We start from the raw sequence: 18,080 nt of genomic DNA, 5'->3' as shown, positions 1-18,080 counted from the left end.
TGTGATATGGATTTTGCGGTGGCAATGCATGTGCTGCTGTTGAAGAATACCAAAGGCGTTTTCCCGATCGAAGGATTCCATCTCAAAGTGTATTTACGCGAATTCACCAGACATTGCATGATACTGGTTCCCTTCCGAGTGTTTCTGTGCACTCTGAAAGGGAGGATGTACGAATGAGAAACACACGAGCGAACATTCTTGAGATGGTTCAGAAAAGTCTGTGTCTGTCCACTTGTAGAATGACCTCTCACGTCAGCGTATCACATATGCAGGTGTGGCGAACTTTACATGATGAAGAGTTGTATCCTTACCATGATCAAAGCGTACATCTGGAACCAGGCGACCATGCTCAGTGTATGGATTTGTGCCACTGGATAAAAGCTCATCCTGAACTGTTAAGCGTCATTTTATTCAGTGATGAGGCGTCTTTTACCATGTATGTTGTAAATAATTTACAAAATGTGCATACGTGGTCCCATAATAATCCACATGAGATAGTCGTAACAAAATTCCAAAAGAGATTTTCTGTGAATGTATGATGTGGTGTGCTTGGGAACAAGTTGATTGGGCCTTTTGTGTTTCACTACAATTTAACTGAAAACACGTATGAAGCCTTCCTGAGGAATGAGTTACCATGTTTGTTGGAAGACATCCCGTTAACGATAAGGAGCCAAATGTACTTCCAACATGATGGGGCTCCCCCACATTACACTCAGCATGTGAGACACTACTTAGATGAATCCTTCCCTAACCGCTGGTTAGGTTGTGGTGGGCCCGTTGCATGGCATGTTACGTCAGCGCTTGCCATTTATGTGTCATGTATAGTGCATGGAAACCTAAGGACAACTATGACATGGCGTGCAAGTTTTTTTGTAGTTCAATTTAATGGCTTCATGTCACTCACAATTTAGTTTGATGTTACATACATTATTAACATTACAGACACCACATATTCCTGCCAGTTTTAATATGTATTTGGTAATCAACAAGTGTGTAACACCTGTCAAAGTTTCACACTTCTCTGGCCATTATCTCCATAATCGTTCACCTTTGGACATAGGTGTTTTGTGTTATATATAGGCATACTTTAACATAAGGAACACCCTCCTGAAGTCTGCCACATTCCTCCAAGGACACCCTGTATAAATTGTATTCTAGTTGATTGCTACACATTTTAATCCTATAAAGATTAAATTTCTGCTAAATAATATATAAATTCAGTTTGTACCTCACAGGAAACACATTGCCTCAGCTACATAGACCAACAGGTTAATGCTGTTAAGAGAAAGAATCACTCCTTCATGTGAGAACCATAAGAAACACATATAATTCTATGGGCAAAATACAGAATTTTAGGATGTTAAAGCAGGTGTTACATATAGTAATCACAGGTTTTTGAAGGATTAACCTTCCCGTTCTATTCTTTCCCTTTGTCCTATAGAGTATTCTGCATATGTTTTGTCGATAACCAGGTTTGCTGATGTCTTGTTAATATTATGAGTGTTTTCATTCATATGGGAATTTCAGAAATCACAGTCCAGAACAGAAATATGCGAACAGATATTGGCCATGACTGTAGTATTTTGGACACAGTTTATTTTTTAAGAGTTGCTGATTGTAAGGGGTAATATTATGTTTGTTTTCTTTCTGTATTCTTGGGACTGAAGAAACATTACTGGAAAGGCAACATTCCATTTGCCTGTAATTTTGGTTATGTTTTAGAAAGGTTTCAGTGTTCTTATTTTTATCTTTAGGAAACTAATTATGCTTGTGTTGTTCGGCTTCCTGCTGGCGAGTTTGCTAGAATCTGCAGAGATCTGAGTCAGTTTGGTGAATCTGTTGTTATTTCTTGCACAAAGGAAGGAGTGAAATTCTCTTCTACTGGTGACATTGGTTCAGGTAAATGTGTAGAACATGTCAAGATTATGACCAGAACTACTGAGTTGAACATTATACATGTATAATGTTTTTATTTTTCTCTGATAAACTGAATAAAAATTTTCGTATTGACTATGGTACTGTAGTACTCGTATTTAGTTGAAAAAAAATGTTTGCTGGTAGAGTGAATGTGAGTGAATCAGAAACTGTATGTGTGCCAATAATTACTTGAATCTGAGACAACAGTTTTCCCTTACATATGCAATTGAAATATGAAGGATTGTTATGATTTATGTTCTGAAATATCAGTAGTACTATGCAAATACGTGACAGTTAAATTACTGGCAGGAGACTGGATTAACAAGTTTGATTCAAAGTAGGAGAAAGAGTTTGTCCTTTTGCCACCACTTTCAAAGGAGGTCTGGGTCATGACCAACCTGCTGTCCACTGTCTACAGCAAGCCCTCTCTTCACTGGTAAATGAGACTTAATATAAAACTGATCATTTTGTGCTCATGTCTAGAATATTGTCACATGTAAGGCTGACTAGACGAGGTTTGGATTTGTGAATAGGTTTATTGCCCACTTAACAGGTCGTAACTAAAAATAACTGTAACACAATTTCCACACTGTACAGTTCACTAGAACACACAGTCTTAGTGTTCTCAGTCTGTTACTAGACATTTCCTGGTAACGGCTCCGACAGTGGAGATTCTTCAGCTTCGTGTACTCAAGTCCTCTCTTCACAGACTCCCGTACAGAACTAATTAAGCTGTAACCTTGTCCCTTGCTTATAACATCTCAGCATGGACCACATAGAAACACAGCTCTTCAATTGTGTCTGGATTTGTTGCTGCAGAGGTGTGTTTACCGTATCGTTGCATAGCAGCGGCTGCGGTGTAGACTGCAGAAAACACCGCTCCTATGTTGCATTCATGTCTGTCACTGTGGGAACGTGTTTACCAAGTTGTTGCCTAGAAATGGCTCTGGTATATCCGCCCATGTCACAGTCATTACATAGCAGTGGCTCTGCACACTGTAATACTTAGTCCCATATGCCCTGTACATATTCGTGACATAGTGCTTCGACAAGTTCCCCTGCATTCACTGTATATGTTGTATCATTTCACACCTACTTTGCAGATATTCATGCCGTTTTCTTGTATTTTTCTCCATACATTTTATAGAGATGTAAAACTGATTCTTTCAGTCATTACTGACAGACGTAGCATTTGAATATAGAGTCTGTGTATAATTTTCATATGCTTTCAGGCCACTTTTATAATTAAACCTTGCCATCCAACCCACATCATCAGTAGAAGGAAACAAAATTGAGGTGGAGTAAAATAACAGCTGTTATTGTCTGAATTTACAAAAATTGCTCATTTAACCCTGGACTGGGAGGACATTCCAAAGACCACAAAGTGCACTGAAAATTTGTTCCTGAAACTTAAAAAAAAAATTGGCACTTACTTTGGAACTTAACAAGCGTTTGTTTCAATGTGATATTTGCAGTCTTGTCTCTTGATAGGCATTATAGCCACATGGTATGCATTGTGCAGAATGTATAAACTGTATTTATCCAAAAATGAGGTATTCTTCCCTTTTCAGAACTTAGATTCATGGAAGAATAATTTTGTTATATTTTAGCGTCCTGTTGCACTGATTTAAGTCCATGATTTATTTTAACCATCTTCCAGTGCATACACTCATCTATCTCCTCCTCTCACTCGCACTACATGTTTCGGCACAAAAGTGCCATCTTCAGGTGCTTATTCAATTTATGCTAAACTAGTTCATTGCATGTCTTGTCTTCATATTAAAATAACTAAAATATATATTTATCATATATATTGATAAATGTTAAATGTTAAAAATATTAAAATTGTTCAGGAATTTTTTCTNAAATTCCTGAACAATTTTAATATTTTTAACATTTAACATTTATCAATATATATGATAAATATATATTTTAGTTATTTTAATATGAAGACAAGGCATGCAATGAACTAGTTTAGCGTAAATTGAATAAGCACCTGAAGATGGCACTTTTGTGCCGAAACATGTAGTGCGAGTGAGAGGAGGAGATAGATGAGTGTATGCACTGGAAGACGGTTAAAATAAATCATGAAGAATAATTTCTTTACTTTTCAAATACAAAATTAAAGTTTTCCCCAGGCATTTTTTCAGCAGATTGCTTCTGCACAAAATCAGTGTATCTGTTGCCTTCTCGAAAGACGTGCTCAACAAGAAAAACACATTCCTCAATTGAAAGAACCATAGTGAGTAAAAACTGAATTAAACAAACACTTCACCAGCATTGCACTTCAACAACTGAATACAATGAAATATCAGACAACAGCAGCATACTTCAGTGTCATCTTCAATACTGACAACCGACTGTAACCAGTGTGCTGCAGTGTACCATAGCCTAAGTGCACTGACTTTCTGAACACACTGTGTATGTAGTTATGAAGTAACATACACATTTCAGCCACATCTATAAATAGTGACACTGTTCATACTCAAAGCATTGTACTACAAGTGCTTGTACATTGTACTTGGAACTTTGTGTTATTCTGTGATGTAAACATCAGCCCATCTGGCTGAACTGTATTTCAGTGTTCATGAGTATATGACTTGTAAATTCTGTTGATCTTGTGTAGCTAACATCAAGTTGGCACAAACTAGCAATGTTGATAAAGAAGAGCTTGCAGTCACCATTGAAATGGAAGAGCCTGTAACACTGACCTTTGCATCAAGATACCTTAATTCATTCACCAAGGCAACATCTCTCTCTAATGTGGTAAGTCCCCTCAGTTTTGTCAGATTTTAGTTTGTATGCTAAACCCTTGATGTCTAAATGGTCACTTCAGAGACCAGTGCATTTAATCTTGATTAATAACTGTAAGTGATCAGATACTTATACATGACTCTGGTGACCAAAACAGAATTTGAAGCACCTAAGTACTATTGTAAACATTAGGCTACTTTGTCAGTATGTGTCTGATACATTTTCTATATTCTCAGTAGTTGGCAGAGATATTCCCTGTATCAGTTTTGCCATCTTTTATAGTTGGAAAACATGAAATGAAATTCTTCATCCAACCTATGTGAACTTCTGGGGTGTGTCGTTTTCCTTGTTATACCAAATATTTGGTGGTGGTCTGTGCTGAGTATTTAATTGCAGACGTTTTCAAGGTTGGAAGATTCCCAGGTGACTACAGATTTTATCATGGTGCCCAGTATTTAAACATACTTTCTTTCAGAATGAAGTAGTATTACATCAGTCTTTGTCAGCTTGAGTCCAGAATTCCATTTCTTAATATTTATGGTTTCAGCAGCTGAGAGTAACTTCCTCCCCTTGTTTATGAAGTCGCTGAGAAAAACAGCTGTTACAAGAGTCCAGAACCGTAAGCGTGTCTCTGGGTTTCCTAGGTTCTACTCATAGTTTTGTTTTGCATACAGAAATGAACTTAACCTTTATCAATGAATGTTATATATATCTACAGCAAGCAGTACCCCGCTATGGCCAAATGTTATATTTATATGAGGCAGGATACTGCTCCCTTTGGGAGTGCTGACAGTTTGACCTTGGGTTTGAAACCAAATCGAACCCACGCAAGGTCATGTCAGAGGTTGATAAGTTAGCTCTGAACAATGAGATCGTTTATCTTGGTCCTGGTTTCGAAACTATTTACATCTATATATGACTGTTTATGACCTGGTCAGCCAAAAACAGCCCAGCTTTGTTTCGAGAACTGATGAGGAAATATTCTTCTGTGCTTGCATGTGAGTGCTTCCAGAGCCTTCAAGGGAATGTGACACATGCAAGGATTGGTTTTCAGTGGCGAATTATCAGTCAGGAAGTCAGTGTCGGATTGTCTAATATTTCTTTATCAGTCAGGAAGTCAGTGTTGGATTGTCTAATATTTCTTTATCAGTTAAAAAGTCAGTGTCAGACTGTCATATATTTCTTTATATATCATTTTTATTTTGTGTCTTGGAAGAGGTATAAACCCACTGAGCCAGTATTACTTTGTGAGTAAAGGCATTATCGCCACTGCGACTTTCAGTATGTGTCGGACTGGCACTCTTTTCGACTACTATTATAATTACTTTGCATCACTATTTTGCGAGTATTACCAACAGGTGAGAGTGTCACTTTGTCAATCAACATAATTTATTCTGGGGGAGGCCAAGGTTATCTGGGTCCCAACTGNTAAGTTAGCTCTGAACAATGAGATCGTTTATCTTGGTCCTGGTTTCGAAACTATTTACATCTATATATGACTGTTTATGACCTGGTCAGCCAAAAACAGCCCAGCTTTGTTTCGAGAACTGATGAGGAAATATTCTTCTGTGCTTGCATGTGAGTGCTTCCAGAGCCTTCAAGGGAATGTGACACATGCAAGGATTGGTTTTCAGTGGCGAATTATCAGTCAGGAAGTCAGTGTCGGATTGTCTAATATTTCTTTATCAGTCAGGAAGTCAGTGTTGGATTGTCTAATATTTCTTTATCAGTTAAAAAGTCAGTGTCAGACTGTCATATATTTCTTTATATATCATTTTTATTTTGTGTCTTGGAAGAGGTATAAACCCACTGAGCCAGTATTACTTTGTGAGTAAAGGCATTATCGCCACTGCGACTTTCAGTATGTGTCGGACTGGCACTCTTTTCGACTACTATTATAATTACTTTGCATCACTATTTTGCGAGTATTACCAACAGGTGAGAGTGTCACTTTGTCAATCAACATAATTTATTCTGGGGGAGGCCAAGGTTATCTGGGTCCCAACTGAGTCGACCAGAGGTGAAACATTCACAACACTGGCCAACCAAAGGGGAACGAAGACATCATGTGTGTTTGCTAAATAAGAAAAACAGGAGCACCATTTTCTATTGTAAAAAGTGTGATGTTGCGCTGTGTGTCGCAGACTGCTTCGAGAAGTGGCACGCACATCAGAGTGTGAGGTATTATAAACTGTGAAGTAACGCAGTTCAAACTCGCGTACAGTCTGAACAAAATATTATTGTATATAGTGTGATTATATTTACAATATCACCCACTCTCAAGGTTGAAAAAAAACTACAGGTAAGTCCTCTGGAATTTCATAACATAATAAAGATTATATTTTGCATTTCATGACAAAATAATCACATTAATTGTGTTTGTAAAAATTGCTCTTTTGTGTATATGTAGAAAATTTTATTGTCCTTCAGGTTGTTTTTAGTTCGTATTTCTGTGTTGCATAGAATGGAAAATATGTAGTTTTCCTGAAAGTTTGTAATGTTGAAGACTTAGGACAATTTAAATTCCAGCCACATAGGGCTGCCAGCAATTTAAAAAGCCATATGTTAAAGGTTAAAGGACATTTTTTATGTAGGAAGTAGAACTGGGTTTTCAGTTTCAGTGTAGCCTCAGAGGGAACAACATAAAGCATTTGTGGTAACTATTACATCTAGGAGCTTCAGTTATGGCTGGTTGGAATCGATTACATACTCCTTTATATGTATAATCTTGCTTATTAATGTTGCATACCCACTTACTTGGATCCATATCCTTTAATTCCCCATTCACATATTTCCTTGTCTGCATTTGAAGAAACATGGTTACAAGATAAATCATGTAAGTTAGAAGATGATTTTTCTGGTGGTTTTACTTGCTTCATAAGGTGAATCATTTGAAATTTGGTTGATTTGTAATTCAGAATCTGTCTATGTATTGATTGGATTTTCTGCAGTCCAGAATGTAAGTTATTATGTTGAATAATTGAACTTGTTTCTCTTCTAGGTTCAGCTGTCCATGTCTCCTGATGTTCCTTTGGTAGTGGAGTACAGAATCGGGGACATTGGGCACATCAGATATTATCTTGCTCCCAAAATTGAAGATGAGGATAACAATTAAATTTTCTGTTCTTTTATCATAATTGGTCAGAATCTCATTCCATGGAAGGTGAATATGAACAGAATGTCACTTTTACATCAGCTTTTACCAGCAAATTGCACCTATTTTAAATGAAGTAGATGCACCAAAATTCATTGCATGTATTTAGTGACCAGAAGAGGCGAGCATTCTCTCTCGGATATGTCACATCAAATAAATGATTGATCAGCAAGGGTACACTAGCAGAAAGTGACTGCGAATAATAAAATTGATGCAGTATAGTTTCTTCTTGATTGCTGACAGTACTCTCCTGAATGCGTACTGCTGTATGCTTTGCTTTAAGGAAAAGAAAGCTGTTTGAAAGGTCATGTGAACAGTATACAGTTTCTGTTTGTAACAGCCTTAGTGTATTTTTAATTGTTTTTGTGTTTATGAATTTGTGGTGTAATTACAAGGACAGAATATACAGTACTACTATAATTATGGATTAGAAAACAAGCATTGGTAACGAATAAAATTGCATAATTTATTTAATGTGCGAAGGAATTTTTATACATGCTAAGTTTCACAATGAAAAATTAGCCATAAATATTGCAAAATATTATTAATGTTTATTATGAGAACATTCCTCCAGCCATACTTCTCTGTAGCTGGGAGTGCTGTGAGGGTACTAGATATAATTCTGATACACCCAGATGTTACATTCACTTTGCAGTAAATGTAGTAATTTTCCAAAACGAATCTAAGATCATGAAAAATGATTGAACCTAAAGATAACCCTCTCCCCCTAACTGAGAAACATGTCTCACATTGAATGATTTTATTACTGTCTTCATTCCCAATGTCATCTTCAGTGTATTATCTTTTCTTGGCAAATTACTACTTCCAGTTTATGGCTTCAGTAGTACTTCAGGAAAACTCATGGCAGCTCACGGCTTCTGGCCCTGATATATTTCTTTCTTGTGTTGATTTTGGTGGTACTTCGTACAAACGTAATTCTTGGCTCTTGGCCCCGGTCTCACTTAGTACACTGGCATAAGGTACAAGTGTTAACACACATCTTAAAAAGACTTTAATCCACTAAGAACTGAAAACACTGATATACAAGGTGTTTCATGACCATGCCAGTACTCCAGGAACTTATTCCTGAGGCTGTTCCACATTAGAAATGTCATGAACATGCATCAGATTTGCAAGTCATAAAACTATAAGCACTTCAAGTTCAAAAATGATTTACACATAACTATACTATTTTAAGAAACAAATTCTTACATTGTAAAGTTGACAATAGATATTCAAAGTGACTACCATAGCTCTATGACAACTGAGAATCTGACCTGTGTTCGTATGACATTTCTGAATGGGAATGGTTTCAAGAATAAATTCCTGAAACGCTATATTTCACACATACAAAAGACTACTCTTCTTAATTAACTCAGAAAATAATGGAAAAGAAAAGGCTCCTCTTTGAGTAAATATGATTCATTGGTTAATTTTATTTGCATTTCTCCATATTTGATACAAATTGTCCAGAATGCTCTTTTTGCATTTAACTTTGTATTTATTCAGTCTTCACAATATTCTCTTCTAGAGTACAGTCATAAGTACTATTTCTGTAGTAACAATAAATACCTGAATACAAATGACATTACATCTTGATTTATGAACTTGCATTATTGAAACAAGTCAGTAGAAAGTCAGTTATTTAAGGGAAGCACCCTGGTGAAAGTTTAAGTATTTACTTGACTTTAAGATGTTGAGTACATGTTGTACAAGTACTTTGTTGCTATAAATGTGTTCATATCTGCATCCTGGTTTAATGACTGTAAAGTTGGGTATACACATCTAATTTTAGTGGCATGTCTAATATACTAAGTCTTAAGCAGTTAAACATGAAATAGAAATATCCTTTAACATCATCTCCAGTTTGAAAAATTTGTGAACTGGATTGATAATGGCTACTTCCCTTTGTTATTCTCCATACGAAAAATATAAAATGTGTTGTGTTCATAGACCGATTTTATATTAAATTTGTCACAAGTTTGGAATGCAGTAACCCAAATTAAGTACCTTGGTTACAGTGGTTCATCAGGTTTTGGTAAATCATAATTCATGTGGTTACTGTGTTTTTATCTCTTTGTTAAATGTATCCAAAAATAACTCTAAATTAGTACTTATTCAAACATATATGATACAGAAGAAAGCAAGTCTTCTGGGATTTGGCACCGTGTATATGTGGTGTTAACCGACGTTTCGGAGGAACGTATCGCCTCCATCTTCAGGGTAGAAGGGAAATATATAAGAAATCAGCAAGCGAAGAGACCGTGAGAACCGGTAAAAGCAGACTGCTTCTCTCTTCGCTTGCGGATTTCTTATATATTTCCCTTCTGCCCTGAAGATGGAGGCGATACGTTCCTCCGAAACGTCGGTTAACACCACATATACACGGTCCCAAATCCCAGAAGACTGCTTTCTTCATAGTCACCGCCATGAAAGCCTCAAACCATACATATATGATACAGTGTTGTTTCTTTTAGTTGAGAAATTTCATGGTTGAAAAGTTTGCTATTATTAATGGCCAAGGTGGAGAGAACATGGTCATCATTACGTTAGGAAATGGGCTGTAAAGAATTTTGTACATGCAAGGAAGCAGTCTTCTGGGTGGTGGCACCGTGTAGATATTGTGTTAACAGATGTTTCAGAGGATACGTTCCTCTGAAACATCAGTTAACACAATGTCTACATGGCACCACCACCGAGATGACTGTTTTCTCCATAGTCACTGCAGTGAAAACCTCAAATCTTATAATTTTGTACATTTTTTTTTAATTCAGCAGCACCTATAGTTTGTTCACCACTTGAATCATGTGTGATGAAAATTGGAAAATCTGAACTTGAATTCAACTTTGAAAACATTTTGCACTTGACCATTATCTTTGTTCTGGAATGAGGACCCACTTTGTCATCCCTCTCCTGTCATGGGGTCTTCATCACAGTGATGAATACTGCTGTTTAAGAGAAACACATCTCACAATCAAGTAAGCAATATATAGTTTCACATCAACTGCAGGAATCAAGTATGATCATTACGATACCAATAAGATTTTGAAGTTCTCACAGCAGTGAGAATGACGACAATGGCCTTTAGGATGCAACAAAGCATTTCATAAGAAGACCATAATCTTAATACATTTCTCACATTCACACAATTACTACTAATAATATGAAGGGCTACTATAGGCTATTTTACAGACAGTTTCAAGTATGAACAGAATTTTCTGTGTAATCCTAATATGACCTAGATTTGTCAATATGCATGCACCCCAGACTAGATGATTCAGTTCCCAAAAGGGATGTACATTTTCCTCCTACATGAAAATCAGGAGAGCCTGTCTTTTGAAAATTATTCTATATATGTTTTTCTGCCAGGCAACAAATGGACAGTGCCAAAAGAAAACGGTCACCAGCAGGTCAAAGTACAGTGGACTCATCTTCCACAGTGTATGTGTACAAATTGCTGTTACTGTTTTTATATGCTCTGATTTTCTTAGTATTATGCAGCATAAAAATTGTTTATTGAAAATAATATGTCAAAGACTAGAATAGACTCCATCCTCAAGTAGAAAGCCCACTCAGTTGGGCTTTCTAACTGATTTTCTTGGAGAACAAAGATGTATTTCTCTATAGAAGTCAACAAAGTAGTAGTACAATATGATAAATACTCTTTTGGTAAAAAAATTAAAACTAATTCTTCAAATGTGGAGTCACAGCTCTGCTGAAACTGCTAAATTACTCTGCAACAACTTCATATAATATCCTTAAAATAATAGGACCATCATTTTTTTTTACATTATATCAGTAATTAACTTGTTCCCTGGGTTTGACATCCAGAGCTTCTGACCTAGTTCCCTCATTTTATAAAAAAAAGATGGTTATATTAACCTGTCACACTCCCCTAATAACCTTCCAATAGATTTCCTGATTTTTGTGAAATTTCATAGCAACATACCACTAGACGTCACTCCATCTTCACACTAGGTACTACTGACCTATGATGAATAAACTTATAAATATCAAATATGATAAAAATTTGACTAACTGTTCACACACATTTATACATGCAGACAAACGGAAATCTAAAAACGTTTTCTGTATTCATGGAGCTTGACACATGCAGAACCATCAAAATCTTGAGACTGCCGTTTTTCACGATCGCAGTACTTTCTCACATATACTACATATATTAAAAAGTAAAAATTCAGTTTTTATAGAGGTCGTAGTTTTGTAGAATGGGGAATAACTTGGTCACATTATTTTTTTTAATTACATATAACTGTGCAAAACTTGAAAGGTGTATATGAAAAAAATTAACATGGGTGAAATTATTATTGAAGAAATTTATGTACAACATGGAATAAGTCATTTATACAATTCTAAATGTATAGTTCCAGATATTTAAACTCTGAAGGAAAGTAAGCAGTATAAGTTCTTCTTGGAACTTTGTTTATAATGTTACTGACATCTACGAGACAGTATTTAGACTACAAGAAATTGGAAATGAAAAGATCATATTGTGTAATTGGATACAGTTTGGATTCATTTTAAGTCCCCTGAAATGGTCTGCCATGCTATGGTGGCATTTAAATACCTAGTGTGTTAAGGGAAGTAATAAATTCCATTTGTTTGCTGCATAATCAAATGAAGATCACTCAACTGTGGAAGGGCTGACTATGCGGTCATGTAACGTGCGTAAATGACGCAGCAAATTGCTTTTAACATTGAAACCTTTACCACACACAGCACAGACATAAGGTTTTTCTCCAGTATGAGTGCGCCGATGAATTAGCATAGAAGCATGAGATGGGAATGTTTTGCTACAAATCTGGCAACGTTTGCGGCCACCTCGTCTCAACCTAGAAGCATGTGCTGAAGAGTTATTGCTGATTGCCAGCTGTTCTTCAGTATGAGATGTCTGAATGTGACGCACCCAATCAGCAGGGCTGGTAAATACCTGCTGACAAAGTTCGCATCTCAAAGGTGGAAATTCTGCATATGCCTGTTGATTGACACTGCTTCCATTCTCTAGGCCCTGAAGTATATGAGATAATACAATATGTTAGTTTAATTGCCTTTGATTCTTAGATCATAGAGTAATGTTATTGTGTGTGCAGAAGTTATAGCAAAAACTGCACAATCTAGCACTCCAGAAAATTCTTTTAGCCGTAACTACTGCCAGGGTTATCAATGCAAGTACAGTGAAACCTCACTAATTCAGATTTTGTGATAATCAGGACTGTTTTTCTTTGTGCATTACAACCCTGATGACATTGCTGTGATCAGCAATCACAAACTGCCACATGTAGCGGTAGCATAATGACAGTAGATGCATGTAGGCCTCATGGCAAACATCAAGGCCTTTTTAAAACAGATTTTCTTCTTTAAACATGGTCTCAATAATACTAAATATGTGGGCGACCTAAAATGTTTTAGACTGATGTCAAAACATTTTACAACAAATTTATTTTATGATTATGCAATGCAAATTTCAAAATAAAGGACTGCTTAAAAGACACATTAAGTATATTTTATAACTTCCCTGAACATATTTTCAGTGGCACTTGTGTAATTCACACATGCTAATTTGGACAAGGGTTTGCTCCCAATTATGCCAAATTATGTATGTCTTAACATTTTATTTAAACGTACAGTGAATTCTAAAGACAAAATTGCAGGCATTAAAAGCTTCTCTTACAAAAAGAAAAGATAAATAGTTCATGAACTCAACAACTAACTCATACACAAAGAACAGGGACTAAGGAGGCAATATCGTAATAATATCAAGTTCCTACTGTACAATGCTCATGAATTCGAATCTGATTCCAGTCAGAACTTAGCATCAATACAATAAACTGACTGCAGGTTACAAAAGTTACCCGAGACTGCCTTCCTGCATTTTGTTTAAACGTACAGTGAATTCTAAAGACAAAATTGCAGGAGTTAAAAGCTTCTCTTACCAAAAGAAATGATAAATAGTTCATGAACTCAACAACTAACTCATACACAAAGAACAGGGACTAAGGAGGCAATATCATAATAATATCAAGTTCCTACTCTACAATGCTCATGAATTTGAATCTGTTTCCAGTCAGAACTTAGCATCAATACAACAAACTGACTGCAGGTTACAAAAGTTACCCGAGACTGCCTTCCTGCACGTCTGCCACGTTGTTGCTGCTGGTTCTCTGGATGCGCCTCAATGTGCCGCACCCATTCAGCAGGTGTAGTGAACATTTTCTGACAGAGATCACAACTAAGAGGAGAATACAGTGCCCCATCATCATCATCATCATCATCTTCACCATCACAACCTGTAGCGTGGAAGATTTCCTGCAAGTCCATTAAAGGGGGGCACAATGGTTGAAGGAAGATAGGAACATGGACTCCAGTCCCATAGCAGTTGATAGAGTAACTTGCTTTTTAAAACCTTTAAAAATTTTAAACATTGAAATCTCTTATACATCACTGGTGTACGCACACTACGTTTCAACCAACATTGTTTACATCCACATCTCTAAAATTGCTGAAGAAACTGCTGTGCTTCCATCTATAAGTTCAAGTTTTGGGACAACGGCTACACAACACAATAAGAGGAACTACCCACCCCCATAGGACAGTGGCACATAAGTCACGAGATTTTAATGTGTAAAACTTTTAAGGTTTTAAAAAGCAAGTTGCATGTGAGACTGCTAATAACCAACAGGAATAAATAAGAGATATGCAAGAGGATATTATGGTGCAGTAATCTGTAGTGTGATAAATCAATTCATGTTTATCATCACATTTTAATCATTCAAATGGACCTCTCTGCAACAGAGTTCTCATTCTGGACTACTTTTAAAAGTGGCATAAATGTTCGCTTTGTGAATGCATGACTGATCTCTTCTACCTCCCTTCTCTCTCTTTGGCCCCCAGCAGCATATTCTCAGAACAGTATATCATTTATTCTTCGCTTCCAGTAATGGACCATGTTTAAATTATGGACTACTTTCTGAGAGATCAGAAACCCTCCATGTTTTTCAGTAAATGTACAGGGTTTTACCATTGTAAAGATACCTGCACAAATTCCTGCTTCAGTCTTTTTCATTTGTAAAGAAATTTGTTGGTTATTGAGAGCATGAAAATAAACTTTTGTTGATGGGATTAAACATGTCCAGAATTCATGCTCAACAATGAACAGATGCATTTTCCTCGTGCTTATTTTGAAAATATGCTACTTGATTTGCTGACATAACTAATGACCAGTAGCAATAAACATACATTTACACAGTGATTGGAAGGACGTGTAAACAGTCGACTACTCTCACCAGAATAAAAATTTAGTCTTCCTGCAAAGTGGATTCCTGAAATATACATGTAGGGTTCCAGAAATACATACTGACAAATGTTCCAGTTAATGGTGATTTGCGGTGGGGTGGGGGGTGGGGTGAAGGCTTGCCGCTGATATTAATCAGAATATACTGAGTGTATTTAGGGGTCCTCAAAACAGGTGGAGTATACTGGTCACTATATAAGATCACAGTCTTCTAGGGCACATCCAAGAAGACTGAATTTTAATATTTACTACTGTGAGAACACTGAATCTCATATGGTTACTATTTCTTTATACTTACAGGCTTGATTGTCATCTCAGTATGCATCTGATCATCACTATCATGTGTCACTGCCAATGGCATTTCTATTTCTGTATCCTCCCACTCAATTGGTTCCTGCTTGACCAAGAGTTGCATAGGATCTATGTCTATTCTGTTTTCAATGCTATGTTTTTCAGAAGTAGTTTCAAAAGCTGTTGTAACCTTTGAAATATTATTCTGTTCTGCACTTGAATTGTTTTTCTCTGTTACATTGTTTTTGCTATTTTCACCATTAATGTGACAGATTATTTCGCCCTCAGTCAGTGTACACTCTGCCTTTTTCTGATCTGATGATTCACAATTTTTATCCTGTCCCTTGTTCACATCCTCATGTGACACACTATTTGCACTCTGATCACTTGCTTTTGTCACACCATTGTTATCACTCTGGCCGTACTTTGAACCTTTCTCTCTTCCATTTGTACTTGACCCAGTCCTTTTGTTACCTGCCTCGCTAGCAATGTCACTTCTCCTATGGCTCTGATGTTCAACATCAGATGATCTTCTGTACTTTTCCTGTGTATTTTGGTTTCCATGGTTCCCTTTTTCTCTACAAAGTCCTCTAATCCCCAAAATATGTGCTGCTCTCAAAATACCATCCAGCTGCCCATAGTTGACAGTTGCTTCTCCACTGTACATATACTCAATAAGGATCCTCAGTATACGATAACTGATTTCTGATGGCAAAACAACAACAAGAGGAAGATGACTGTTTCTACCTGGATAAACCGTTTGGAGAAGCTGTTTTATGTAAGAACTGCATGCCGATAAAACAAATCGATGGGCAGCAATTTGCCGGCCATCGATCGTCGCAAGCGTTATGTCTGTAAATGATTCTGAACGGAGTAATGTAGCAATAGATGTGTGAAGGTGGGCTCCGTAGCTGTGCCATTTCAACTGGAAATTCTCCGCTGCAGCAATTGCCATATTTCAGTTCTACGGGAAAATGATACTGCATTACTTTAACGTTTAAATCACACATACAAATTTACTGAGGCTATCACTAATAACACGGCATGACGAAAGAAACTGAAACAAATAATAGAATCCACGAATTATCTAAGCCACACTAAGGTAAGGTTATAACCATGTTACTACTACACTTGCAAAATGTACATATATAACAATAATAAATTACCTTGAAGCTATAGTCTTTCGTACACAGCTTCGTACCCTTCGAACGCTTCGAAGCTATCAAAACACAACGTCGTAGCAGAAGCGAAAAATCGATCATTGGTGCGCATTATCGATTTTCAAATGGAGCAACCAATCATGCGCTTTCATTATCATCGATCCGTATTGGCTGTTGTACAGTAGCAGACGATTGAATTCTCATGTTGCTTTCGTGCACAATGAGAATGTAAAATATTGAGAAAGTACAATATTTTCATTATTTAATAAACTATTACATAAAATTAGAATATAAAATAATATGAAATAAGTCAACCGCAGTGTGGTCCCATAAAACCAAAGAGCTTGCCTCTAATGAAATGTTGCCTTTAAACCTTTGAACACGCATGAGTGTCGTTTCAAGGGGCAGTGATTCGGCGTCAGCGCTGTCGGTACTGGATGTACTGCGTCTGAGAGAGACGTTTCACTTATTTAACAAGTGAGAAGTGTTTGAATTTTGTAAAGTATATTTGTCAACCAGACGTTATAAATGCAGAATAAATAATGGAAGGTAACATTAAAACTAATTCACGTAAACAACGTGGTTTGTGTGTATGATGCTATTGATTTTTTGTTGCACAGTAAGGATAAGACTAAAGTAGATTGTAAAGGATTCTGACTTTCGTGATTGAGGTTAGCTTTTTCTAAGGGATCCAACAGAGTAAGTGTCTCCTTCCCTCACCTGTGGATGGAAACAGATCGAGTTTCCGAAACAAAGTGTTTTCTAACTTCTAGAAAACCGGACGATGGACAAAGCCCGAAACCCCAGTATTTTTAACTCGGAATAAGAATTAACCTCAATAGAATTATTTGTAAGACAGTCGGTAGTAACAACATTTGTAGACTTGATTGGTGAAAGCAAGCATATAGATTTGGGAGAGTGTACAGAGTAGTGTGGTCTTACTTAGAAAAAGTGTCATTGTCCATTAAGTTGCACGCACATTTCCTTTCCCTTGCATTTGCATCTCGTGATGAGACCTTATTTACATTTTCTTTAAATCTTCTTTGTAGTTTTAATTTTTTTTTTGTTGCTTGTTTGTGTAACATCAGGAAAAAATGTTTTCAAACATGGTAATGGAAAGTCATGCAAAGCTGAGAAGACAAGTAATGCATTATTTTGTGTAGAAGTCTTAGTGAATGTAGGCAGCTATTAAGGTACTGGTAGTGTGGATTTATGCTTTAATTTTTTTAGATCTCCTAGAACTGTCGTTTCATATTTTGATTCAAGTGGAATCTGTGTTATTAAGTTTGTGCTCCTTATGATTTCCACTGATCTAATTTTATGTCTAACTGTTGTAAGAAGTACGATCCAGTATATTCTTTCTCCATTGCAATGACAAAATTCCGTCCTACACTGTGGAGAGCTTTACTTTGAAATTGACAATTTTAAGGCAGCCTTATAAGAGGCATATTCAGTAGAACATTTTAGATTCTGTACAATGAAATACATTAAT

At 36.5% G+C, this 18,080-nt stretch overlaps 3 protein-coding genes across 4 annotated transcripts in view; 2 read left to right on the top strand and 1 right to left on the bottom strand.

Annotated features, from left to right (window-relative positions):
• LOC111869305 (proliferating cell nuclear antigen) overlaps positions 1 to 9,777 on the top strand; it is a 14,329-nt gene extending 4,552 nt beyond the window's left edge. The window contains exons 3-5 of the mRNA XM_023860712.2: positions 1,755 to 1,899; positions 4,544 to 4,683; positions 7,673 to 9,777. Of these exons, the coding sequence (XP_023716480.1) occupies positions 1,755 to 1,899; positions 4,544 to 4,683; positions 7,673 to 7,786 (399 nt within the window). The 3' untranslated portion in view covers positions 7,787 to 9,777. The remainder of the gene's footprint in view (positions 1 to 1,754; positions 1,900 to 4,543; positions 4,684 to 7,672) is intronic.
• A 1,512-nt stretch (positions 9,778 to 11,289) lies between these two features.
• Positions 11,290 to 16,697, bottom strand: LOC111869309 (zinc finger and BTB domain-containing protein 14). Its single transcript, XM_023860718.2, has 4 exons — positions 16,595 to 16,697; positions 15,436 to 16,392; positions 13,961 to 14,152; positions 11,290 to 12,854 (listed from the first exon to the last, which is right to left on the bottom strand). The coding sequence occupies exons 2-4, from the start codon at positions 16,381 to 16,383 to the stop codon at positions 12,471 to 12,473; spliced, it is 1,524 nt and encodes a 507-aa protein (XP_023716486.1). The 5' UTR covers positions 16,384 to 16,392; positions 16,595 to 16,697; the 3' UTR covers positions 11,290 to 12,470.
• Positions 16,698 to 16,984: 287 nt separating this feature from the next.
• Positions 16,985 to 18,080, top strand: part of LOC111869304 (rap1 GTPase-GDP dissociation stimulator 1) — a 34,102-nt gene continuing 33,006 nt past the window's right edge. The window contains exon 1 of one of the 2 annotated variants that reach the window (XM_023860710.2): positions 16,985 to 17,065. Coding sequence is in view for 1 of the 2 variants with exons in the window: in XM_023860709.2 (XP_023716477.1) it covers positions 17,131 to 17,137 (7 nt within the window). In the remaining variant the exon portion in view is untranslated. Of the gene's footprint in view, positions 17,138 to 18,080 lie in introns of both variants that reach the window. The other variant, XM_023860709.2, reaches the window with a different exon arrangement.

The sequence above is a fragment of the Cryptotermes secundus genome, unplaced genomic scaffold (assembly GCF_002891405.2).
Source record: "Cryptotermes secundus unplaced genomic scaffold, Csec_1.0 scaffold274, whole genome shotgun sequence".
In the NCBI taxonomy this organism is placed as follows: Eukaryota; Metazoa; Arthropoda; class Insecta; order Blattodea; family Kalotermitidae; genus Cryptotermes; species Cryptotermes secundus.
This window is presented reverse-complemented; position numbering and strand designations above follow the sequence as displayed.